Here is a 27619-nt window from a genome sequence, read left to right on the forward strand (position 1 = left end):
TGTCACACTCAAAGAAAAAAATTATATCAGCAACTATATATTTGTAAACAAATAACACCTCAACTATGTATTGTAAAATTGTGACAAAAATAATAATATATTATAGGAACTAAGGAAATACAGTAATATTAACATGGACCTAGTGGAAGGCGCATTTTGTTGCGGGGTTGTAAGCTGAAGGGTAGGAGGAAGGTAATGTCTTCTAATGGCCGCCGAAAGATTTAGAAATTGTGTTTAACTCGACAGGCCGTGAAATATTGTTTGACGTGAATGTACTATTTTCTTTTCAATTAATTAAATACATTTAATGAAATCTGTGTAAATAGCGTTAAATTAAATTTATTTGTAACATTTGATTAAAATTATAAAAATTACTTGTGAAATGTAATGCAAACCGTTTTTTTTTCAACTCTAATTGTTTTAAAACATTTGCGCGTTTGCGTCGATCGGTTATTGCAACTAATTATAATGCAGTCTGACATTTTTGTATAAAATGTCTGTGTATTTTAAAATTATGATAAACAAATTGAACTGCACATAACAGAACACAAAAATTATGATCGCAATGTGACAAATAACCCACGAGGATACTACCGTGATAACATGCTAAATTTCCTGATATTCCGCCGCCACATTAATCTCAGAAGACGTGAAAATAACGCTTCCTACTAACGCCTCCCAGCTTACATCCCTCTTTCCCTAAAAGGTACTTTACGCTTGGTCCAGCAGGTCCATGAATATTAACTATTTGTAGTTAAATTGTCGGATAATCTATAGAAAAACAGTATGCAAATGTAATTAAATAGATCGAAATTCGAACACGGGATCCCTCGTTCTCATTCCTAGTATTTGGAGCTCTGCCCTATTGCTTCATTGCTCTATCATAATTATTCCAACCGGAATAATTATGTATACTTAATTAGTGTGCGTAAACTGGAAATATGTAAATTGGAAATATGTAACTGCCACACTTATTTGTATTAATAGTAAAGTTTATAATTATATAATTCTAGTTGAGTCAAGAAGTTTTGATATTTTGCAATCGGACAAAAAATTGGCAACTATAAATGGCGCTATTTTACTTATAAATTAATAGCTGTATAAATACTGTTGCCGCGGTGACACCAACTGCTTCATAGTTATTGCAATTAAAATTCTCTAGTTGTAATAACTATAAAATAGTTTACTGAATTATCGACATTAATTTTACATATAAATCTTATACATTTGTCACTTTTACAATTGTATTATATACCATCACGAATTTTTCTTCGAGTGCAGTTGATAACATGACCTTTGTTTCTCAATTACATCTGCGACATTTGCCAGATTTATACGTCGGGATTTCGCAAAGTTAGATTCGCCTATACTTTAATAAGACGGGAAGGTACACGTTGAGAGCGTAAAGTTATTAAACTTCGAGCCAACTGTGAAACTTCCTGTGTATCCGTTTCGAGCACTTGCGTAACGGATCAGTCTTTATCGGAGCTAAATTCGAAAAGACTGTGCGCCTCTCCTGCACACGTCCGGGAGGATCGCAGAGGCTGCCATCGTACAATCGCACGAAAATAAAATTCACAATATCTCTCTCTCTTCACGTGTGCGTTCAGATTGCGCCATTGCACGTGGTGGAAAAGGGTAAAACGGGTGCGCGGGCCCGTTGCCAGTTGGCCCGGGATGGCCAGCACGATGACAGAGATTTCGGCGTAGCCGAAATAACGTAGTTTGTCGACTACGGGATGCAGCGGTGAGATATATTAACCGCGACGGATGCCGAACTATATCTAAAACTTAGCTCAAACATGTGTACGCATATGTATATATTAAAAGGCCTGTAGTCGTCTTGTAAGTATATATATAGCCTTTGGAGCTCCGGCCTATTATCTATCGATCTGCCGCATGAGGTGGACAGCCTTAAATTAAAATCGCCGTCACCGAGACACGCATGATGGGATTCGCGGCGTTTTAATCAACGATGACGCTCGCCGTTATCGTAGCGAAATATCAATATGCGCACTCGCGCAATTACATTAATTTATTTACGCAACAGTTCCTCTATTGTGTCCCTCGAAGAAAATTATAAGAGGATTTTAATAATAAATTTCAAATCGTGTTTTCCTGTGATCTATTAAAGATACGTGGTATTGGAGAGTAAATGGTGTGATATATAATTACTTAAAAAATTAATTAGAAAGAGAGAACGTTTCGATCGACTTCTGGTGGATTTACGATGGCTTAAATAGAAAATACAGAAAATACATTGCCTTGTAGAGGAAAGTCTTACTTAATTGTAAGGGGGAGTTACTGAATGAGTTACTGAACTAACACTTAAGCTACTTTTTATTATTGTTAAATTGTTTAGTAACAAATTAATTCTGCTGCAAAAATTGTGATTTAGAAAATTGGTCGTCTAGACCTATAGTTTCTTAAATCGTATCGTCTTCGAAAATATCGAGTTGATAAGTTAGACTAATTAAAAATTTAAGAAACTGTTGACTAATATTTATTTTATTAATATCTTATTGGAAAGCAATTAAATATTCAATAATCAATAAATAATAAATGAAAAAGTAAAAATAAAATTGATTTGAATTTATTTTTGTAATTGACATATTTTTATTCATAGCAATTAGTGTCCTTTTTTATAGTAAAAGTTGTAGAGATATGAATTAGAAAACTTGAAAAAGTTTATAAAAATATTGATTTAATTTTTATAATAATTGTAAATATTTATATACAATAAATGTAAAATATTTTACATCAAGCCTTCTTTTATAAAAATACCATAATTGAAAATAAAATTGGATAATTACATTATAAGTTGATGAAAAATTTACATCAGATGTACCTGATTTTCTCAAATGTTGATAGCATGCACAAAATAAAATAAAACTTGTTAAATGTTTATTATTTATTTCTTATTTATTTTCTTGTCACTAAATATTGCTTATAAAGTAAAAATGTAAAATATTGAAAAGGTACGCTTTAGGAAAACGGTATACGCAATTCAGCAATTTTTCCCTAAATAAAATCCTTCAAAGCAAAGGAAATGACAAAGTAACTTTGAAATCGGTTAAATTGGGAATAAATCTGTTTGTGGAGAAGGAAATATTCCCGTCCAATTAATTTAATTTGAAATAGGATTTATCTATAAAAATCGCGTGCGTTTCTTTCGACGAAGGACACGTTCTGCTAATATAATTTCATCATTTCGAATGATTCTCACGTAGAGATTCGTTACCGGTGGATTAATTTCAATAGCTGGGACGAGCACGTAGAGTCTCGCTAACGGAATTGTCGCGGGATTTTCTATGATGCTTCTCCGATTGTGTTAGAAAGTTCGGTTAATTGTTCGCGGCGCTTTTTCAATTCCTTCATCACTGGTTTCCCCCGCCGCATCTCGTCGAACGTGTCGTTTCCTTCGACTCACTGCCGCACCTTTCTGTTCTGCTTTTAATGACGGTTCTGCTTTTTATCATCGAATCATTAATCATCAAAGTCCTTCATTCTACTTATGTTTTTTATGCTGACAGAAGTAGAAAAATAGATCGCGCGTACGTATCCGTCAGGAAACTGTTACATATACATACCTATTAGTATTTTTCAGAAAATAGGAAAGGTCGTGAGCGAATTATTCGGCACTTTCTTAAGGTTCGACGACTTTTCATTAGGCGAGCAAACACAACGAAGTTTGTCTGTAATTTAACAAACGTAATTCATTGAAGCAATTTATCGCTGGGCCAAGGTCCCTCATATGTACTTGGAGTCAATCAGTTGTTTTATCGTGAAGCACAGGTATACTACAGAGAACAAGATTTCATTGGAATTGGTATCCCTGTTTATTTGACTAAAAGTTGTTTCGCTGAAACAACATATGCTTGCACAACATTATTTGCTTGAATAAAAATATTATTGTTTTATTCAAACGACATGTACCATTTGACGAAAATAACACCATTATTGGTCGTACATATTGGTTCAAACGTCGGTTTGTTTTCCGACCATTCCAAATAAATTTGTTTGGTTTCCAATCAAATTTGTTAAGTCAAAAAAAAAAATCGTTTTCTCTGCGAAATTAAAATGTAAACGTGCACAAAGTACTGCCCCAAAAACTGCCACGTGTTTAATAAATACTTTATTACTGGTATTAAAACAATTGATGAAATCGGATATCTTTATTGTGACGTTGATTATGTATTTATATAATCGCGCGATAACACACACACTCGTCATAAAACGATTCTGATCGAGATTTATGTTTTATCGAGTAGGCTTTTATGGCTGTTGTTGTACGAGATAAATATAAACCGATAAAATATTAGTTTGTGGCAACATTTAGAATTCAGCATTGGAACTGACACGTAATATTTGTCGATGCGGAAACATTGACTGTTAAATTCGCAAATGTGCTCACTTTTATAGATTTTGTTGACGTGTTCGCATAACATTTGCAGCTCTCTCTTTCTCATATGTCATATTTAATTTTAAGCAACACATGTGCAAAATATTATACACGTGACTACATGTTTGTGTTTAAACAATGCGATCAAAATGTCTTGCGATCGCTTAAAATAAATCATGATGATTCAGACAATAGATTGAAGGAATAGATGAACAAAAAGAACATTATATTATTTAAAAATAAAACATTTTTATAATTATTATGTTTAGTACAATTTTTAATTTAAAAAAATTTTCATTAAAAAGAATTATAATTTTAAAGGCCTGAAAAAAACCATTTTTTTCCTATTTTTCAGCTAATTTTCTCGGTTGTAGGTGAATTATTCTGAAAATTTATTGGAAAAAGGATTACCTTGTAGGAAAATTTTTTCAATAACTTTTGCTTTCCTTGGGAAAGAAGGCAAGAAAATTCGTGGAAAAATGGAAAAGCGGAATTTTCCATGATTTTAAAACTAGAAAAAGAACCATGAATAATATAAAGTGTACAAATTGTAAATGCACTTTTCTTAAAACGCACTTGTACTTGCATCTCCCCCTCCACTCAGTCTTATCTTACATTTGGGAACAATTTCTCTTGTCAATTCTGAAAGAAAATATTAGGTAATTTAAAATTTTATGAAATATTTAGTGGAACGAAATAAATGTCTTTGCGCAGAATTCTGCTTTTTGCCGGGTCATGCTTTGGTATGCTGCAGAAGGTGCATCGTACGCTATTTGCATATTACAGTACTAAAATGTTCGCTCGCAGACAGTCGCGTATGCGAGCGAATTGTTGAGATATTTCACTTGTTAGAGTTTACGCTATGCTCAGATGCTATGCGAGCAAATGCATATCATTCTTAACATAATGACGATTTGCAAATCGCGTTTATGGATTAACAACGTCATGCGCAGCTCAAATCGGGAAGTATTTTATTTATACGTAATGCAGGACCTCTTTCTGCGCGCCGGGAAATTTTTCGCGGGTTATTAAAGAGCGCGCTGGCCAATCGATTAGAGAACGCTGTTCGGCATGGGTGGGCGACATTCTGCTGAACTTTGCCCGCGTTACACTCCGTCACGTTTCCGTAACCGCGAGAAATAAAACCGTGCGGCAGCGCGCGGGACCAGAAGGGTTTAATTCGAGCGCCGCTCGTGGAAAGCTTTAAAATTGAATTTGTTAGAATGGTGGTAGTTGGCGCAGTTAATGTATCCGCTGACACAGCGGGCATCCCATGAGTCGTGTGCTCTTCCCATCGACTACAAACTTGGGATTCAGAGTCGACTTTTCCCTAGCAGAAATTCTGCTCAAGTTCTTCTCTGATAATCAAATTTCCTTGTTCCGTCTCTTTCGATATCAAATTCTTTGCATCTTGAGGGGAAACTTATGTAAGCTTCTTTTTTTAATATATGACATAAAAATCGGAAAGAAGTGAAAGTAAAGAAGAATTCTCGTATCCCGAATTCTTTCTTGCGTGCGACTTTTAAAATGCTCCACACGTACACGTGCAGATTGAAGATTGCAGTTGCGGATTGCGGGGGCAAAAAGTGTTCGTACATCGAGCATTAGGTTTTTATATTCTGGCGTTTTTTTGTATCATTAGCGAATTACATCCTCGAACGTAGCTCGAGGTTAACTCGCAAATTAACTTGCTGTGTACTATTACGCCATTATGCCAAAACGAATTTTTCTCTCGTTTTCCTTTCGTACAATATCGTTAGTCGGGGAAATACATTACGGTCGCAGTCTCATGCAACGTGTTTGCGATCCCAAGCTACATCAGCGCTGTGTTTGATAATTCGATTTTCTCCCGTCGGAAATGGAATCCCTGCATCTCGCCGGATATGCCAGCGGTCTTCCGAACAGGTGTCAAATGGCGACACTTCAATGCTATCTACATCGCCGTAGGAATGTAAAAATCTCTTATTTTTTGCCTTTTTATAATGTAATTACAGATTACTAATTGTTATTTAATATTTGATACTCATTAATTATTTTTCCAATTAATTATTGCGTACGTGAACGTGAAAATTATACTCGTAGCAAAATATTATATGTAAAACTTTTTCGTAATATCGAAAAAAACACACACATACCACGCATTTCAATAAAATACATTTTTTTTATTCATTTATTAATTTAGAATTGTAGACTTATATTTATTAATGATCAAAAGCTACAAAAGAAAATATTATGTTTCGTATTATATGCAAAATTCTGCAAGCGAGTGCAAAAGTCGGCGCTACGCAGTACAAACTGTTGTTTAGTATTATTAGCGAATATTACGCAGTTTCAAAAGCGAAATACGCGATGCTTGGCGCTGTAGCTTTCAATATCCAATGATCGTTGGCACGATCGCGTTCGAGTAAGCTCTTCTGTAAGCTCAAAACACAATGTCGAAACGCAGTGACGTTTAAAGACAATTGAAAATATTCGTGCCAGGAAAACCATGTGTAATTTACCTGGTTTTCCCGACGCAAACGTTTATTATGCGCGAAGCCGCATTTAAAGCATGTGAACTATTCCATTTGAAGGGCCCCCGACGCGAAATATGCGGTCGCGATGTTAAACGAAATGCAATATTTATTGACGCGTCACTTGAGAATACTTTAGCAATCATTCTTATTCCGTGGGCAATACCTCAGGCTTTGTGCGTTCCACATGTGTGTCTGTGAAACGTTCAAGCAAACAAAACTTTAATATTTTATGTAGAAAGCAGAAACATGAGTTGATTTCATTTTCACCTCGTTCCCGAGATCCTGTTCTCAAACGATTCTTGTAATATACAAAAATCAAATGGGAAAGATGTAAAATCATGTCTGTGTCGGATCGTTAATTAAACACTTGGGATTTTTGTGACTGAATGGAAACTCACGAAAAATTTTTTTCAAATTAAAAGCTTTTTCCCCCGATATGAATTATTCAATGAGTTGAAGATTGAAAGTTATTCGGATTTTTACGTTTTTAAATTCCAAATCCGAAAGGGAATCCAGTGTTTTCGTGACTCTGAAAAATTAATTACCACATTTCTGTTAAAGAAATTATCAGGCTTATAAGGCTTTTCGATAGATTTTTATAAAGTACGTGAACTGAAATAAAATCAATTTTAATAATTTAAAATTTTTAGGCAATATAAATAACCTTAATTATTAGATACTTTTATTTTAGTCTTTTGCAAAGTTATACCATTGAGAAAAAAATTGTTAACTTGACTAAAATTTTCAACTTAATTCTTATGTATTTAAGTTAAATACGTAAATGTTTGAATTTAAAAAATTTAATCAAGTTGAATAACGTAGTCAAGTTATAATTTTTTTCTCAGTGTACTACAGTAGGGACGGTAAATATTACGCAATTATATAATAAGATCTTTTAATAATAATTCAATAAATTAAGTATATAAAAAAAATTGTTTTTATTAAGTGTAATTTTAAATATTGTACTATGAAAGCTTTAACTTTGTAATTTTTTAGATTCTAAAAAAGTAAAGAAAAAAATCATTAAATTACCGAAAAATGCTAAAAATCTGATGAAAAATATCAGCAACACTGAGGAAGCTGGAACCGAATGTCACAATAGCGTTTTCAAGATAAATCGCAATATTTATTACATATACATACGATCTGTTTCCAATTCTCTCAACCTCCCAGTTCTATTTTTTGTTTCCTCTCTGGCCAGCTAGTTCTATTTTCGCATGAAATCATGAATTTACGGACGACAGTATATACATTCCGCTTTAATCGCGATTGTCTGCGGAATAAATTCCTTTTCCTCGAAGCGTACTTCCGATGTTAATACTGCAAACACGCGTTTCCGTCTGATAGCATCCGAGAAATTATGCGCGCTAATAATACCCGGTGCGATTTAACGACTGCATCTTGTTGCAGTATGACGAATCGAACGGCTCGGCGTATGTCGATTATCGATCGGAAGTCGTTCATTAGTTCACCTGCGTGGGAAACGCGACACGTTTACCGTTTAAGGCTGCGCCGCGCCAGGATGTTAGTCCCCGGATACGTCGAGTTAAAGCTGAAGTTTCATTAAAGATTATTTATCGCGGATCACGCCGGGTGGGTGGTATGTACGAATTCCTTTGCCCGCGGGAACACAATTGTCGCTGGATCTTTATTGATAGCGCACTTCTCTGAATCTGTATGGGATCCTTGTAGCACCAAGCTTTCTTTAACTCTTGTAAATGGGACAATTGGACGTTTACGTCATATTCACTCCTACAAAAATTTCTAGTTTCAGAAAATTAAAATGCATTTGTATTTTTCATTTTTTTTCTTAATTAATTTTTTCCTCGTAACATTTTTTTAACAAACAATTAAAATTAGTTTAGGACTCTCGAAATTTAAAATAATTAGTAATTAGAAATTGGGCTAATGAGAGTCAGCGCGGGTAAACGTGCGCGATCGTATTAATATTATACAAATTATTTATTTATCTTTAAATTACAAATGAACAAACGTTTCGACTCGTTTTGGAGTCACCTTCAGCGTATCGAATATATAAAAAATTCTAGCCGTCACCAGAAACGATTTTTTTTAACAATAATGTACGACGTTTGAATTATTTAATATTGTTAAGAGATAAAATATGCTCGCTACTTCGTGAAAGTTTATAGGAGCGTGTTTGATCAACAACATGAACAAAGGTCAAATGTTACGCTTACTTTCTAATTTCAGAAAATGAAAATGTAACATTTTATGCATTTCAATTTTTTTGTTTAAATTAATTCTTTCTTCGTGAGATTTTTTAACAGTAATGTACGACGTTTGAATTAAGTATTGTTAAGAGATAAAATACGCTCGCTAGTTCGTAAAGTAACAGGAGCGTGTTTGATCAACGACATGAACAAAGGTCAAATGTTACGCTTATTGCGGGCTGACAGTTTCTCTTTGCTTCTTCCAGGGAGACGACGAATCGCGTTAGGATGAAAACGAGGAAACTCAGGCGAAACAATTTGTGTGGATACCTGGATAGTAGCGGGAAGCTCGGTGAAGGCTCTGTTGCGTAGAACTTAGGGTTACCATGTGTCCTACTTCTAGTTGAGTCCCACAACTCCTGCATACTGCATACCTGTCAAGCGACTGCGTTTAAATGTCCTTTGGAAATAAACAATCTAATTTTGCATAGAAATGTGCGAAGGGTGACGATAAATTTAAATTTAAAAATAGAGCCTTTCACTCCGTCTCCTTTCTTCCGCGATCACGTATGCGTGTTTCCGTATATTATCCTCTAAAATATGGAAACCCTAGTAAGACGTGAAGCCGCGTCGCGATAACGTGTGTGTTCGCGAGTGCGAAACGATACATAATTTTCAACGGAAATGAGCCTTGCCAATCCTACCGCGATGTCGGCCGTCGACGACTTCGACGACGTCCCATGGAATGGCACCAACAAGACAGACTTCGATTACGACATCGAAGAGTCCTTCAATACTTTCTATTGGGACGAACTGGCACCTGTCTTGGTAATCTACAGCTTGACCTTCTTCATCGGATTAATCGGTAAGTTTTACATTTTCGCGATTTTACGCATATATTTGCAGTACACGAAGGTAAAGTTAATTTTGTAGTTTGTAACTTAGCAGGTTGCAAATGTAAATTTATAAAATGTATGGAAAATTATAGAAATGTGATAATGTAACGATATACGTTGCAATTGTATTGTTATACATTTAAATATTGTCTTTCTATTCATGTTTAAACAATAGAATGACTACTATGCCCGCACATGCTAGGCGGGACAGAGTTTTCACGCGTGCTGATCGTATTATATTTTACAGCGATGCATGCATGGGATATTGTTGTATTACGTAACATTATAAAAATTGAATAAGTACGTATAATATTTAAAATATTCTGTTTAAATAAGATTTATTTACTTAATAAAAGCTTTACATACTTTTGTGGAGTTATATAATTTTTATTAAATTACTTGATTTTTTTTTATTTATGGGACGAGAATTGTGTAATTTTTACATCTATTATATGTAAATTTATTGAATTTTTTTACAGTATAAGTGAATTTTTACGTATTAATTTAAATCCAGCACAGTTTCTGTTATTAAAATTTGAGTTCAAAATAATATTTAATAAGATTTTTTTATTAGTGTTAGCTAAATTATTTTAACATTTTGCAACTTATAGAGTAGAAATATAATCTAGAAAAGATCATAAAAGTGCACAAAAAAGTACTTAATACTGTGGATAAATTTTCACCCAGAATAATATTAACGTTAGAAAAATGGGTAGCATTCTATAGAGTTAATTCAAAAGTTGAAAGGAATATTTTAAATAAATTGAAAAGTATGTGCGTGTAAAAATAGATATTTTTCTCTTATAACGAGAAATTATATGCAAAATTTTAGAACATGGATATTTTTGAAAATGGATGTGTACACCATAGATCTTTATTTTATTTCTTATTGTTTTTTTATATTATCTTATTATACGATTACGTAAGTTACCTTTAATTTCATGTTAAGTAATTATAAATTAGATTAATATAAATTAAATAAATTTAATTTATATAAATCTAATATATAAATTAAATAAATTTAATTAGTTTAATTTCTGAGTAAAATAATAAAAGAAATTTATTTTACTCGACGCTTTTCCTAAATTAATTGACATAATTGATCGTGTAAGCTAATTCTAAGTCTAACCGTGCTTTAAACCGCTTGATGAATATTAATGTTATATGAATATTAATACGATACAGCTTCTTGTCGCGTATGTTCGATATATAATATAATCTGGAATACAATGTGCACACAACTGTATCATCATGAATCGTATAACTTAATGTAACACAGCAGAGGCCCGTTTACTTTCAAAACATAGATTAACTTTTACTACACAATAGAGATTCGAGTAAGCTGCGGGGTCGCTTAATTACCTCTATTTTAACAAGTTTTCTAACAATTTTATCTAATTTAACTTATCTTTGAAGTTTTGTCTGCTTAATTAATTTTCGAATACAAATTAACTAATTCCCAAACTATCAATACTGACTAATGACGCGCAAAAAAGTCTGATTAAGATTTTACCATAGTATTTAATACGGTTTGATTCAATTGTAATTTTTGTAGTATTGAAATTTGCAAAAAGATTTAATGAAGCACTACAGAATTCACGTGAAGCGATATAAATTCTTGATTAAATGCGTTTTAATGATATATACATGTATGTTACATTTTGTCCATTTTTTTCTAGAGCTAAAATTGTTCAAATTAACATTTCGTCAATTTAATCACAACTTTGAAGCACATTGTGCACGTTTGCAACATTAATTGTCGCGTCAATTATCGGGCCATTATGTTTTATAAAATATGGAGCATCTATTACGATTATGCAATCGTTGACCTGTAATGAACTGTCGTCAGCTCCTTCGAATAATTAAGCAGGTGCTATGTGACTCGTGTCAATATTGGTTATTATTATTACGCTCCTATCACAATGTTTTTACGTGAGAAAACGAGCGAGGTGCATATTTTCGTTTTGCGACTTCTAAAAGAATTACACGTCGCTAACGAAACACTTTTATTTTGTAAAAATAATTACGCGTAGAGAAGAAATTGAATCTCGCAGAAGAGACGAGAGTTGTTGAAGCGTAAGACATAGAACGAACATTCTCGGAGAAACGGAAGACTTTCTTGCTTGTGATTCATTATTTCGTTGTAGAAACCTCGACGTAACGCGCTTTACGTTAAACCGCGCCCGTAATTACATTGAAAATTAATAAGATAAAGTTGTACGGTAGGTTTGTCTTTCGTCACGTTGCACATCGCGCGATCGCGGGGAAGGAAAAAAGAATCGTCGCACACCGGTGAGACATCCCAGTCGCGCAAAATCGCTAATTGGATGGTAAATATTTCGCCAATAGGGTAATATCGTAATTCGCCTTATAGTAAGTGAATTAGACGCGATACGGCGACTGAAGCATTTGCGAACTATGAATCTTGTTTCGCGCAGCGAGGAAACCGCAGCAACGTCGCTTTGTAAGGTGCAGCGGAGCCTAATATGCGCCTTAATTATACATCGTCGTGTGTACGGTATACGAGTTACCATGGCACAAGTTACCAATATACCACAAGCCACTCGCAAACGGCTGTAGAGACCCCAAATTATCTTTCGACAATCCGCGCGACCGAATACAATTCCCTGTATTTCTACGGTTCCCCGAGGCGTGACAATTGTTTCGTTTGACGTATGACAATTAATTATTGTTGACGACAAGTGGAATTTGAAGTGTGCGGGGATTGACGAAACGCGGTCAATTGGCAGACATCCTTCGAGTTTTTAGTTATGACATTAAATAATAATTTGTGAAAATGGAAAGAGAGAAATAGATTTGCTGACAGCGACGAAATTTTTTCGGATGTGATCCGATCAATCGCAGAGCGTCTACTTTTCTCTCCATTGAACAAAATCATTAAGGATGTATCGGATATTCAGTCTCTCTCTCTCTGCAAAGTAAACAAAATTTGGAAATGTGTTTAACACTTTAAATAAAGTATATGAATATGGTGGGAATAAGATTATATTTTTATAATTTATTTACAATATTTGTTATTAAAAAATGAAATTATTTTTTACAACAAAAAACATATCTCAATTTTTTTGTGTAAGTACTTTAAGTATTCAAGATGATTTATGCAAGTTTCATGTGACTGTCTATTTAATTAGTTTGCGAATCAATAAATTAATTTTGTTTATTTTATACAAAACTGATCTCTGTATCGCAATGTAACTTTACATAAATCATCTTGAATATTTAAAATACTTAAATAAAGCAAATTCAGATTGATTCATTATTTCTTATTTCATTAGAGCACATGTCTACTTTTATTGAAATAACTTTTTGTCCAGATAGAAGATTGTTGCCAAGTTTTTTCTACTATTTTCAAATAATGTAATATAAAACAATTTGTATAATTTTGTCTATAATTTTCTTGTTTTGAGAAATACATTCTATACGTCCTGAAATAAATAACATAACTATTAAAAGAGTACAGAATGTCTATAAAATCCGCTGTATCTCGAAAATGGTTTAAAATTATGAAAAATACGAAATGCGTTCGATCTTTTCGAGGGACTTCCTTCCTAAAGGACTTGGAAAGGGAGTTTTTGTTTAAATATTTTTTAACAACACGATATAAGATACAGCTTATTTTCTGTACATGCAAAATCGAATAAAATATATCTATTGACTCTGGATAATTTCTCGTAGTAATTAACTTTCGTAATATCTCCGTCGTAAACGAGTTTACAATTGTCCGCACGAGATAATTATAAAATAACGCTCGTCCGCAATATTAAAACCGATAAACCTGTAAAGTTATTGACAGCAATCGCACAATATTACTCGATTCTTCATTAGTCGGAAAAGTTTATTTAAGGACCCGAGATCTCTAGCTTCTTTTACCTATAATATCCCGTGATCCGAGAGTCTTCTCTCACGGGGAGTACTGTTGATTCATTTACGGTCAAGGAATTGTAATGTTTTTCAGGGAACGTTATGATCATCGCATCGACCCTTTGTCGGCTCAGGCCGCTGCCGGCGACACCGACGAACGTTTTCCTGGGCGGTCTGGCCACGGCTGATCTTCTGTTAATCATGTTCTGCATACCCGTAAAAGTAAGTAAAATCAAACATGCACGCTTTGTACGATCAGATCCAGAACAAGCGAGCGAACGGGGACGAACGCGAACGAACAATTTGCTCTTTCAAAATAAATATGAATTATATCGTTAATCAAAGGTGTTTTCTGAAACAAGCTTGTTTTCGTTCATTCGAGTTTGTTCGCTTACTTGATCGGAATCTGGATTTTTTGCGGATGGCGAGTACAACTTTATCTCAGGTATATAATTGCTTAATTTCTTATTTGCGTCACACTTTACATTGACCTATCACATTAAAACGCCATTTATATTAGCAATTAGTTTGCTTTTAGCTATTATTTTTCCAATCTTCTCTAATCGTCCGCCCGTGTATTTTTTTATCGTGTTACGATATATTTATATATGGAATGTGTTGAATTAAAATCATACGGTACTTTAATAGAAAATATTGTAAAATGGATTAATTAATATTTAAAATCTTAACACAAAAATATTGAAGTTATAATAGTTTTTGGATTATAGGTTTGAAGCTAAGCTTATATGGTTATATCAAAATCACATAATTGATTTTCGTAATAATTTTGAAATCTTATTACCGTCGATCTGATTATTACATTTTAATTTTTGATATTTAAATACTACTTCTATATTGTAATATTATGTTGATTATTAGCAAATTTTAATTTTTAGAGGTCTTCTTTCTATTGAAAATTTAAATACTTAATTATTCTTACCTAACTACAATTTAAAAAATAATCATAAAAGTAAGTATTTAATAATACTTTTTATTTAAAATCCTCTTTATTTTTATAAGAATAAAATAACACAATTTATAAATTACAAAATAAATATTTTTACGTTTTTACGGAAATTTAACTTCATCTTTTTAATTTATTAGAATCGTTACTCTTGATTGAAAATATAAAAAGTTAATTCTCCTCGCCAAGCGTGCACATTTGAAAAGAGAAATAATAACAATAATAATGAATCAATTACATAAACACCTTGTTAATGACACATAAATTATAATCTTTAAACAAAAATTTAATTAATTTAATATATGTGTAACATAATTAATCAATTCTAAAATTCTCAATAAAAAGATAGATAATTGCATCGAGGAAAAAATACTTCAAAATTTATTTCATTGAAATGAATTTCTATTTAAATACATCAAAATAAAATTTTATTTTTCACAAATCAATCAATCAATAAAAAAAAAATAAAATATATTTCATAGAAATGTATATGACGTATATCATAATCACAATAAAATTTTCTTATAACTAATAAATATCAAAAAAAATGTGACAAGTTACACTTGCTTGCTAATACTATGACTTTTTTTCTCAGACTGCAAACTCGAGAATTGCTATTAATAATTTATAATGACAGATCATACGTGTCCGTAAGAAACGGGATTCAAATCGATACCAGGCTTTCTATCTAGTTTGAAACGAGAGTATCAGAATATTTGACGTACACGTTACGATATTTTATACCTCGAATGTTTTACAGAAATTTATATGTTGAATATCTTATGGAAATATTTTGCTAGCACGCGACGTGCGACATATTGTAGAATAGGTCTTAACGATGTATGTACAGCGTAAACAAGGTCGGCGTGCTATCATTCGACCGCTGATGCTCGACCAAGCGACACGAGCCGCCCCACGTATTTTCTCACTGCTCGGAATTACATCGTAGTGGATACTGAAAGCCTCTCATAACTCCTTTCTCAAATAAATAATTAGTCATCCCCGACTTTTCAGCTCCCGTGATTTATATCGATTTATAAACCTGTCGGGGTTGATTACACAGGATCACAAAGGCCTTGTTCTTTGAAGTAGACCAGCTGGTTTTTCTAGATTTTTGAGTGCTAAGAAGAAATCTGATCTTTAATTTTGCGCATCACATCAGGATTTTTGTAATTTAGGGGCTGAAAATGGCATTTTTGTTTATACTTGCGATTTATTTGCGGCAAAACTTAAACGCGCAAATTTAAAAGTACTATATTTAAAATTTAAAATTTCTTTTCAGCACCGAAAAAATCTAGAAAACTCAATTTTACTAGTCCACCTCAAAGAACAAGACTTGACTTTAATTTTATTTTGTAGTCCTGTGTGTTATTAACGTAAATATTTCACACGATTGATTTATTGCACAGAGGAATTGAAATGACAGTGACGACGGAGAATAATTGCAAATTATTACGTCATAATATTCGCGGACGGAGAATTGTTTTATATTTAAAATCGATATTTGACGTGTTATGATAATTTCAATTTTTGCGAAATTGTTTGACGTTGGAAGCGCGGATACCGAGTGCGAACACGCGGTACGCGAACTGCTTTTCAATAGAATTCAAGTCGCGCGATACGTCAAACCGAATAAATTAATCGGAAACACGGGGGAGAAAATAATATTTGCGTGACAATGAATTCGAGATTCGTACTTTGCGATTTTCGAGACAGTCGCGAGAGAGAGAGAGAGAGGAAGATGTCATCGAGGGGGTCGTTGTTTTCCGTGTATTAATTCGCGTTAAGCCCCAGCCACAATGAACGGAATAGAGAATAGGGGACATTGAATAAGCAACAGTTGAATATGTCGAACAAAGAACGCTTTTCCTTATTTAACATATTGAATTGTTCCTTGTTCTCCGCTGCCATTGCCTCAATTGCCCGTGCTTTTCATCGTGCCCTAGGCTATACAGTCTCGCGTCGTAACACATCGTAAAATGCGCTGCGTGTATACACGTGCTCGAGTCCATGGAAGTAGCGTACTCACAAGGTCACCGCGCTGCTAACCGCGTGTACGTATATACACATGCGCGTGCCGCGCTGCGTCATGCGTACATAAGATCGGCGCGCGCTATCATTCGACCGCGTGTTTCCTCGCCGCTCGTCGGAATTAGGTTAGGTATATCCCAACAGATGCGAAGAGACACCGAAGAAGGGTCTCGCCACACCCTCCCCGAGATTATTATTACAATTAATCATTCTCCGCCGCGACTCACCGATTTATAAAGCTGTCGAGGCTGGTTATTAACGTAGACGTTTTATTTATTATATTTGTACTCGACGTGGAAATTGAAGCGACAGGGGCCAACGTGGAGGACAACCTGCGAATTATTACGTTGTAATTTTCGCGAGCAGAGATTTATTTTTTTTACAACGGCGCTCGACGTATTACGAGAGTTCGAACTTTTTCGCGGAATCGTTTGATACGAATTTGTATATGAATCGAAAGCACAGTATACGCGGATCGCTTTCTAAATAATTCCAAGCCGCGCGACACGTCAAAGCGTTTACGAGTAATTAGTCGGAAACGCGGTGAAAATAATATTCGCGGCAGGTAACAGTTTGGTAGGTGATATTTCATAAATGCATTTATACGTAACGCGGCCGGCATTTATTTTTGTGTGGCGCCGTACGGCGCGCCGTGTTTAGCGAAAATAATCGCTTTGTTATTCGCAAGGTGACATTTGAATGGATATAGGCGCCCGTATATACACCGTCGCGCGTTCGAGAGACTTCAGGATTTGAGAGACGATCGTGAGAATGTCGTCGAGCGGATCGTAGTTTTTCGCGGTCGCATTAGTCTCGCATTGTAATGCGCGTGAAGTGTGCGTTACATGTATAGTTAATATCGGAAGTGCTGAGTGCCGCGCGACTGCAGTCGCGTAATCAGCGTGAGATCGTAATTAATCGTATTTCCGCGAGTGAGTGTTATGTGCGAGTGCTATGAAGATATCCGAGGAGGAAGCAGCTTAGAAGGCAACAGCGGAACAAGCACTAAGTGAGTAATATTGCATACTTTTCAATTTTTTGTCACTTGTAAAAATAGCCTGGCTCGATAAAATAAATGATGTGATTTTTTATTTAAAACGAAAAATATGAAATAGATTCCGGAAACTTAATTAAAATATAAAATAAGAAACAGATCATAGAGGTTACTTAAAATATTAAATACTAAATAACCATTTTACTTTATTTTAAATATACATTTTAGATAAATATTTCAAATACGACCAATCTTTGCTTACAGCAGATCTGATTTTTATTTTTATTTTTATTTTGATAAAGAAAGTCAAATCTAATTGAAATTAACCAGCAGTAAAAGCTTATTTAAAATATTTACATAAAATTAAATAATTTCTTTTTTTTTATTTGAAGCAAGAAATAAGAAATAGGTTATAAGAAGTAATGTAAAATAATAAATACTAAATAACTATTTTGTTTTATTTCAAATACATATTTTAAATAATGTTATTTTAAATACGACCGACTTCTGAAAAAAGTAGCAATTTATATTTTTGTTTATCTGAATAATTTATTTATCTGAATATTTTATACATATGAACTGAGAGGAAAAAGCTTTCATTTGTAGAATTTTGTAAAAGTTCATATTTAAATAGTGAAAAAAAATATTTTTAGCGATAATATAATTATTTTATAAGCTGTGTATCTGCTACAAATAGAAAATTTAATTCGCACAATATCTATTCTTTTAAATTTTTGGATTTAAATCTTTGGATTATTGTAATCCGGATTTGTATTTTGCAGATCAAAATTATAGCTCTTTCGCTGTTGCGCATCGATATCGAGTGCATCTTTCAAGTTTAATTTGAGGTATTAGATCCGTGAATATTACTGACAAATATAACAGATGAAATCTAACAGGTCCATTGCCTCGATGGGCTTAAACAGATTAGATCAAATATTTAATCCGGATTACATCTGTGTAATTATTTATTCAGCATTCTGCATAGAATACAATTTTCAGAAAATGCAATTGAGAGAACAACGTGAGGCTGTATACATTCGTAATAAGCTATGAATAATTTTGTAATACCAAACATATTGCAATTGATTAAATTTCCAAATTTATTATTTAGCGAAGTGGTGTGGAAAATTTGGGAGAACAAATTAAATAAAATTAAAGGGGATTATTGATGATCTCTTTGGCATATAAATTTCTATTTAAATTCCTCCACTGTTATTTTCGCACTTTGCTGCCTGGGATGCAGATTAAGATAAGATATTTATGTATTGCGTTTGAGAAATAAAAATAACTTTATCTATATATAACACGATATATTGTTAATTCTTAAATGTGTCATACTTTTTCCCTTTTCATTAAATATTTGATTAATACAATTTCCAATCGGTTTGGTTAATACAATTAAAAATCGCCTTTTTATATATATTTTATCGGGAGTAAATATTACGTAAATTGGTTCGAGAGAACAATTCAGAAATTTCTTTATGCTCATATACGCCACATAAATAAAAAGACAATGGACAATTTTTAGTTGTATAATTCAGTCACATATTACAATCAATTTATTGAATAAAAAGTGTAATAATAGTTAATTTCATTTATTCTCATTGTGCCAAATTATTTACAGATTATCCATTCTCACATTTCATTGCGGAATAAAAGAATAAAAAAATGTTTATAACTCGGAAATTTTTGCAACATCGATGTTTTTTAACTTTAAATTATCTCGACATGTAAAATATATAAATAATTTTTATTTCAGAAAGATGCTATGTTGCAAATTTCATTATTTTACATTATCTGTTTTAACAAAGGCGTTGATGAAAATGCAAACGCGATGAGATTAAACTTCGTTCTGACAATTTCGATAAAGTTAATCAAGTAGAACCGATGCGCTAACCAGCTATTATTATTATCACACATCTTTCCGCGTATCAACAATAATAAATTATTATAACGGCCCGTTGCGTTATGCGGTCACCGCATTATGTTGACATTGCAAAAACACATCGACGTGTGGCAGATTTTATTGTTTAGTCGTTTTATCGACGTGTGTGATAAAATAATTGCTAGTTTATTGTTACGCCGTTACCGTTATCGTTATCCTTGTTACCGTTAATATATGCGCGATATTGACACTTTTGTATCTTTATTAATTTTCTTTCCACATTAGCATGGAATAATTTACATGAGTAACTTTAGGTAAAAAAATTAGCGCTGTAATAAAATAGAAAGTGTAATAACGAATATCAATCAAATGCTGTATAGGATAATCGGTAGTAGGCACATTTGATAAATGCGAAAAGATAGCTTTATCAAATATCTACATAATATTTCTTTTTCTCTGTTTGAGGCAAGTGTGAAAATATGTGCGCCTATATTTATGAATTTGTGACTCTGTTAAACATTCTTTTTATAAATAACTTTAGTTGTCTTTTTGTGTAGAAGCAGTTATTTGTAAAAAAAATATTTGACAGAAATTGGGTTCATAAGTATTTTATGAAAGATATTTCACATATAATATAGCTAAAAAAATAATTATGAACTACAAAAGTACATTAATAACATTAACACTAAATATAAAATTGTAATATTTTGCACGTATATACGTATGATTATTAATCATAGAAAGTTTATCGTATCAATCGTAAATTAATTAAACGCAATTAAAATCTTGTGGCTTCGGCCTTGTCGCTTTGCATTTCGCAGCTCTAATTAACGTTCTTCCGTTTTGTTTCATCGTTTTTTTTTCAGGAATGCTGGACCGTTGTTTTTAGCATTTCGCGAATTCAAACGAGAGACTATCGTGTTTTTGCCTCTAATGAAAATAAAGACAAATCCCACTGAATTCTAAAATTATGTAGGCCACTCGTGAAACGGCTTCGCGGCGTGCACGCGGAAGCACTTGACGCATCGCTATTTGTTTATCGTACCCTCTACTCTCGACGTTTTCCCATTTACTCTTTATGAGCTTCGCGTCTTTGATGCTCGTCCGCGCTCCAACTTGTCGATCTTATCTGCCAAGTTCAATGGAACTCTGACGGACAGGCCGCGATTTTGCGCTCGTGCTAGTAATCATCTTCGATAATGTAATCTGTTCATGCGCGTGTAAAAAGAGGAAGCACGATGCGCAAAGGATAAGACGCTCCCATTTTTAAATTTTTGGCAGCGGAACAGACAGTTCCCATAATGAAATTTGTATGGAAAGATTTATCGAGTTTATTCAATTGGTTGTTTTAGCGAAAATAAATTAAGTTTCGACATTATGTATGTCATTTCGAAGGAGAAAGAAGAATTTAAGGATGTATAGAATATACAGTTCCTGCACAATGATTAAAATTTGAAAATATGTTAACATTAACATTTCAAATAAATTATACACATGCATATGAAAGTTGTGTGAATATAACATTATATTTTTATTGAATAACTTTATAGTTTATTTATTCTATTTATTATTAAAAACTCAATTATTTTTTACCAAATTTAGAACAATCTCGGTTTTTTGTGTACGTGCTTTAAGTATTTAAAATGATTTATGCAAAGTTTTATTGTGATTGTCTGTTTAGTTATTTTGTAAATAAATAAATAAATAAATATTTTTTATTTCACAGAACTGATCTCTGCATCACAATAAAACTTTACATAAATCATTTTGAATATTTAAGTACTTAAATAAAAATTAAAAATCTTTTTTTATTATTTCCCATTTTATTATTAATTATATTTTCATTATAGACATGTTTATTTCTTATTGAGATAACTTTGATCCAGATAGAAAATTGCCACCAAATCTTTTTCTACTAGTTTTTAAATGCAATATAAAATAATCTGCATTGTTTTCATAATTGTCTTAATGTTTTGAGAAATGTCACACATTCTTAATAAAGTACTGGTAAAGTTCTTCTTGCTAATAGAAAAGCATTATATTTTAGAAATATTTAAATAAAATCTTCTGTCTCGAAACGCGATTATTATATATTATACGCTATGACTAATTGTTATCTTACATCTTTTAACTCATTTGTATTCAACCACAAATTTTAAGATAAGGCACATTTATCACGTATATTGTCACAAATTCTTGGCGTAATTGTGCCAAACGCGTCTAACCGACCAAGTTTCACATCGCGAGTAATTAATGGCTTTCTGAGAGCGATTAATTCGCGAGAGGGCAAACTCGTGGGTTGTGTCTTGAGATGTTTCATAAAAAGGAAGTCACTACGCGAAGATAAATTTATCGGGCTCTGCAATTTGACTGTTAACCATTTGTCATCCGTGCGGATCATTCGTGCTTACGCGTACATTTAATACGTCGCGGTCTTAACCGTGATGTAATGATCGTCCTTTATTATCGAGAAGTGAAACGAAGGGAGCGATCGATGGAGATGAGCATCGTGAACTCGAGAAACTCGTGTTGCTTAACTCGCGACTAGTGCAGCCCTTAAGACCAAGCCGCTTCGACAACGACAGATTAATTAACTTTGGATTAGCTATTCCGCACTTTCTTTTTAGATCGCAGTCTCTACTTGTAACACAAACACACACAAATTGAGTTAACGAGAGTTGCTGTTAACTGGCTGGTGCAATCGGGTTTAAATATAAGTCCCGACGTGGAACAGGAAGGTGACAGCGAACGCGACGGGAAAACCGAACGGATACTCCGCGCAAATTGGATATTTCCAAAGTTTTCCAACTTTATTAGCAAAGATAAAGTTAAATGGAATAATATATACGAATACGTTTAACGAATGTGACGTTGTCAGCGGCGCTACGGAAGAGTTCGGTGATTAATTTGCCTGTCGCTACTGTGCGACAATTATTTATTTTATCGATCGTAAATCATCACCGACAGAGTCCCTTCATTGCGTGAGTTTGAAAGACAATAAATATCACTTGTGTCGTTTACAAGGTTGATAAACCTCAAAAAATCCTGACATTTAAGGATGTACGTGTCACATCATAAAAAATATAAAAATTTTATCAATTATTCTATTATTACATACGTTTAAAAAATTTGTAAAGTTTGAGCAAAATTCTCTTATTGGTTTAAAAGTTATTTAATTGTTTGTTTACTCATGATTGTTATGTAAAATCACGTTTTGGAGAACTTATTTACAAATTTGACGAGAAAATAGTATTATGAGTTAAATCAAAAATTTTACGTACATATACTAATAAAACTTTTTAATAAATATTTGTGCAAAAGTTCATTCGGATTCAATTACTTTAAAAGTTATTTATTTAAAACTGCAGCAAAATATGATTATTTTTGCTGCTTGCTGCATAAACTTATTAAAGCTTTTTTCGTTGTTTTGTTTTTCTGTAAGCTATTTCACGGCCAAAATTCAAGTATCTACGACCATCATTTTTTGTCGTCAATTAGGAAAAAGAAAGAAAACCTGAGAAGTTCTTAAATTTCAATATCTTTTAGCTACACAGTAAAAAATAAAATGTCATAGAAAGTCCATTCTAAATTTTAAATTAAAATAACTCAAAAGTTAAATCAAAATGACTCTTAGTTTAAGTTATTAAATTAAAATAACTTAAAACATTATAGAGCCTCTCTTGTATTCTAGAACAATTAATGTTACAGCTTCTTACTTTTCTAATTTTCTTACATTTTTGCTAGTTTTTTTTTAAATACTGGATGTTTTCTGTAACTCAATTATTAAAGATTTTAATATTTTTTTAAATGAAATGTTCTATTTTTATTAACGTAGTAATATAGTAATATAGTTTACTTCGTGACGTAAGAGTTGCACGTCTGCTCTCTGTGCCAAAGATCCAGGTTCAAATCCACCTAGATATATCGTTTTAATTGATCACCTCTCGGAATGCAATGGCAAACAACCGAGAATGCTTTTGCCAAGACAGTCACCATGGAACATGACCATGGAGACCACAATCTTCAATCATGAAGAACCAACTTGAGTATAATCCACAAAACAAACATTGACAAAAATTTTATTTTATAAATAGAAAAATTCATGTGATAATTATTAGTTTTAATAATTACTAAGCTTGTTTAATAAGTAGTCTGAGGTTGAAAAATTAATAAGAAAATATATTGCTGTTGTGGTGATCTACGATACCAAAGTTCCGACCTCGGTGAAACGCTTACTCTTTCCGTTTTTACCAACCTTTGGCTGGCATCACAGTCGGCCGTGAAAATAAATTCAAGTATGATTTTTTATGTTCAAGATCATCTTAAAGTCAACGTATATCCTAGACGGTTTATTTTTTGTATGAACTGTATCATGTTATGCTACGTTAATAAAAATATGTCATCCCATTTAAACAAAAGTTGGCGGTCTTGAAATCACGTAAAATAATAAGCATGAAAGAAAACGTTGTCTAACATAATATTTGATCTCTCGAAAGAAACAACCTTTTCCCGGGTATCATTTTTTAAAACAACCGAGATATTCTAAATGATCGAGTTACAAGAAACATTATTCTTTTTTCTTTTTCATATACAGAAAACATTTTTTTGAAAACATAAATTTGCAAAGCTTTGTCATAACTCTGCACGTTGATGTACTTGTCCCTTTGCTCCCGGCTAAACAATATTAAACAGCTAAAAAATGTAGGTGCGGCTTTAAGATAATCTGAGAGATTTGATAAAGTAAAAAGATTTTTTAGCCTACGTGTTCAGAAAATGAAAGAAGACCGTGCACATATCTCCTATAGCGAAGTCTCCCTTTCGGCGACAGAAAAATATGTCAAGTACACCCCGAAATATAATATAACCGTTTACTATACGTGTACGTACGCACCAATTTCGTATAAAAATGTGAGCGCGTGGAATAAATTTTTTTTTGAACGACAGCTATATTTTATTGCAGTTTCCTTTGTTATTTAACTCCCAGCTGAATCATGGAATAACGATGAAAATTTTGCTGGGGAAAAAGAGCGCTGGAGGGCGACAACGCGGGGCATGCTCGATATCTGCAGTTACATTCTTATTGCACTCGCTGGTACGCGCACCGCGGTCAAGGGGGGAAGATTTAACTTTCCTACGTGGCTTACATAAGCTCTCGATAAAAGAGATATGGTCGTGACATAGACGGAGGCGCGGTATAACGAAGATCGAAGTCCCTCCGTGGAATCATCAATTTTGGTTTAGTTCCACCTTCCGGCCATTTTCCCGGTGCGTCGGCGACAGCTCGTTGTTTTCCCTTTGACCCTCCGTACATCTTCAATCTTTCCGCTCCCGCGCAGAAATTTCTTGTTAAAGATCAATTATAAGGAAGATTAATGTTAGGCGCGATTAGGTGATCAAAATCTATGCCCGTCGCAAGAGTTTGAAATCAATACACTAATTTTTAAGATAATGTTGATAATAGTGATGATCTTGATATTGTTTCTATTATTATATATAATTTCAAACACAGAGAACTATATTAGATTTTTAACTTATCATTTTGGAAGTGAAAACAGTGGTAAGTCAGCAATTCAATATAGATACCTATCTGTAATTTCACGTTACTTAAAAATCAGGGTTTGAAAATTTTAAAAATTATATTCGCGCCACAGATTTAGTAATTTAAAAAAATCTGAAAACTTGAAAGTTTTGAAAGCTATATATTTTAAAAGTTGCATTAACGTTTTTTCAATGTAAGATTGATCTATAATATGCTTTCTGCTTCTTCTGTTTTTAAATATTTTCCTTTATTTTTTTACCTCTTCATTATTTTATCGACAATCGTGTTTTTTTGTTACGTGTTTTTTATCGCTTTTTTTGGAGCACGTTACCCTTTATCTGGCCAATTTCGATAAAATGCGAAAAGGCAAAAAGATAATAAGCAAAAAGCATGAAACAGAAAACAAATTGTAGTTTAAGTTTCAAAAATGGGATACAAATAATTCAATAACATTTAGGTTTATATCCGTGAATTAATATATTGCATAAGTTTTTCGAATTAGAATATTACAATAAAACATTTAAAAAGTTATCTAATTTTCTCAAATTTTTAAGATTTTCATGATTTTTGGAGATTCAACAATATTTAGATTTATATATTTAAATTATTAACTTTTTAAATGAATTAAAATTATTACTTTTAAGATCTTCAAGGATTCTATTATTTTGGACTTACATTTTCAAGAAGAACCTAAATGTTGATACGAATGCGTGTAAACGGGCAATAAATAGTGGCAGCTGCTTTTTATCATTCGTATAATTGGCTTGCATATAGTGCGTTCGTTTAGATAATATAATCGCAAAGTGCTGTTGTTTATGCCCAACATCTGGTCTATTTGGACTTGCTCTATTTTATCGAGTCGAACATCTTCACCAATGAAACGCGATTCTTAACATTTAATTTTATTGAATGATTGTTCGCACTTAACCTCGATACCTTCTCGACGATATGCGCGATGCTCCGGAAATCGCCGGTTATTCCATCTTGGTTATTAAAACTTGAAATTCGGTCAATGTATAAAATTCAACTTTGACAAGTATCTTATTTAATTTCTCAAAATTTAATCAATTGTAAAAAAAATATTTTTTAATGCTGTATTAAAATTTTCTTTATACCAAAACTTTTAAATATTAAAGCGTTTACAAAATTTCTTTTCAGTTCTAATAATTTTTTTTTAGTATTATTATTATTAACCTATTTTTTAGTTTTATTAACCTATATTTTAGTATTATTATTATTAGTATTATTATTATTATTATTAAAAATAAAACTAAATAAAAAAAATAAAATTAAAATAATATTAATACTTGGTATTAATATAATACCAAGTATTAATATTATTTTAGAAGGGCAAATGTGAATGCGTAATTAATTTATCCTTGAGTACGCTACACTGTCGATCGAAAAATTTACGATCAATCTTTGATAGAATTAGCATCACGGATCTGCCATGTCGCACCTGTACGTTCTTCAACGAGACACGAAAATCAAGCACTTTAGAAAATCGATATTACACGCGCATCAGATGGAACGTAGACGAGGACATTTTGGCATCCATTAGATCCATTTAATGTCTCTCGACGCTGATAACATCTAGATCGGATAGATCGGGTATTAACATTGACGTTAGTAATGTCAGCATATTACAGTAACGTATATTTAATATCAATCATATTATTGATAATTATATAATTAGGTTTATTAAATTTCCATTCCCAGTGTAAACAGCAGTAAGATCATTTTATTTTTGTATAATTTTAATAACTAAAATATTTTTTATATTGTTATACAAACGACAAAATACTTTAATCACGTATTGACATTTTACGCACAACAGATTATAATTTAATTTACTATATTAATTAAATAATATAATAAAAAACTATGATAGGATTTAGTGGGACAAATTCATCAAACTTCAAGTATTTGTTGCATTTTTAATAATTGTATAGAAAAGTCTGTATGCACCTGTAGCGGAATAACCACTTTTATTAACTTTTCAAACAATGGAAAAATCAGAGATAAAATAAATGTTATTTATTAATTTTAAATTAACTTGATATAACTTTCTGCGAAATTTCATGTTTTATCTACAATCCGTTTAAATTGATTGCCGACTAACGAACATATTATTGCGAATGTTATTTGAATAAAATCGAGAGATTAATGCGTATTTATTTTTTAAAATAAATAGTAGAATATTATAAAAATAATAAAAATATTTGGCGTTGATTAATGAATTTTTAATCAGTAGGCAGACGTAGATGTTGGTAGAAAAAAGTCTTCAATAATGTTGAATGTTAAGAAATAATTGCTTTATCAAAGGTAATATCGAG

At 32.5% G+C, this 27619-nt stretch overlaps 1 protein-coding gene across 2 annotated transcripts in view; it reads left to right on the forward strand.

Annotated features, from left to right (window-relative positions):
* Positions 1 to 27619, forward strand: part of LOC105197486 (gastrin/cholecystokinin type B receptor) — a 101645-nt gene that overhangs the window by 9817 nt on the left and 64209 nt on the right. For both annotated transcript variants that reach the window (XR_850821.3, XM_011163875.3), the window contains exons 2-3: positions 9356 to 9954; positions 13962 to 14089. Coding sequence is in view for 1 of the 2 variants with exons in the window: in XM_011163875.3 (XP_011162177.1) it covers positions 9774 to 9954; positions 13962 to 14089 (309 nt within the window). In the remaining variant the exon portion in view is untranslated. The remainder of the gene's footprint in view (positions 1 to 9355; positions 9955 to 13961; positions 14090 to 27619) is intronic.

The sequence above is a fragment of the Solenopsis invicta genome, chromosome 2 (assembly GCF_016802725.1).
Source record: "Solenopsis invicta isolate M01_SB chromosome 2, UNIL_Sinv_3.0, whole genome shotgun sequence".
Taxonomy (NCBI): Eukaryota; Metazoa; Arthropoda; class Insecta; order Hymenoptera; family Formicidae; genus Solenopsis; species Solenopsis invicta.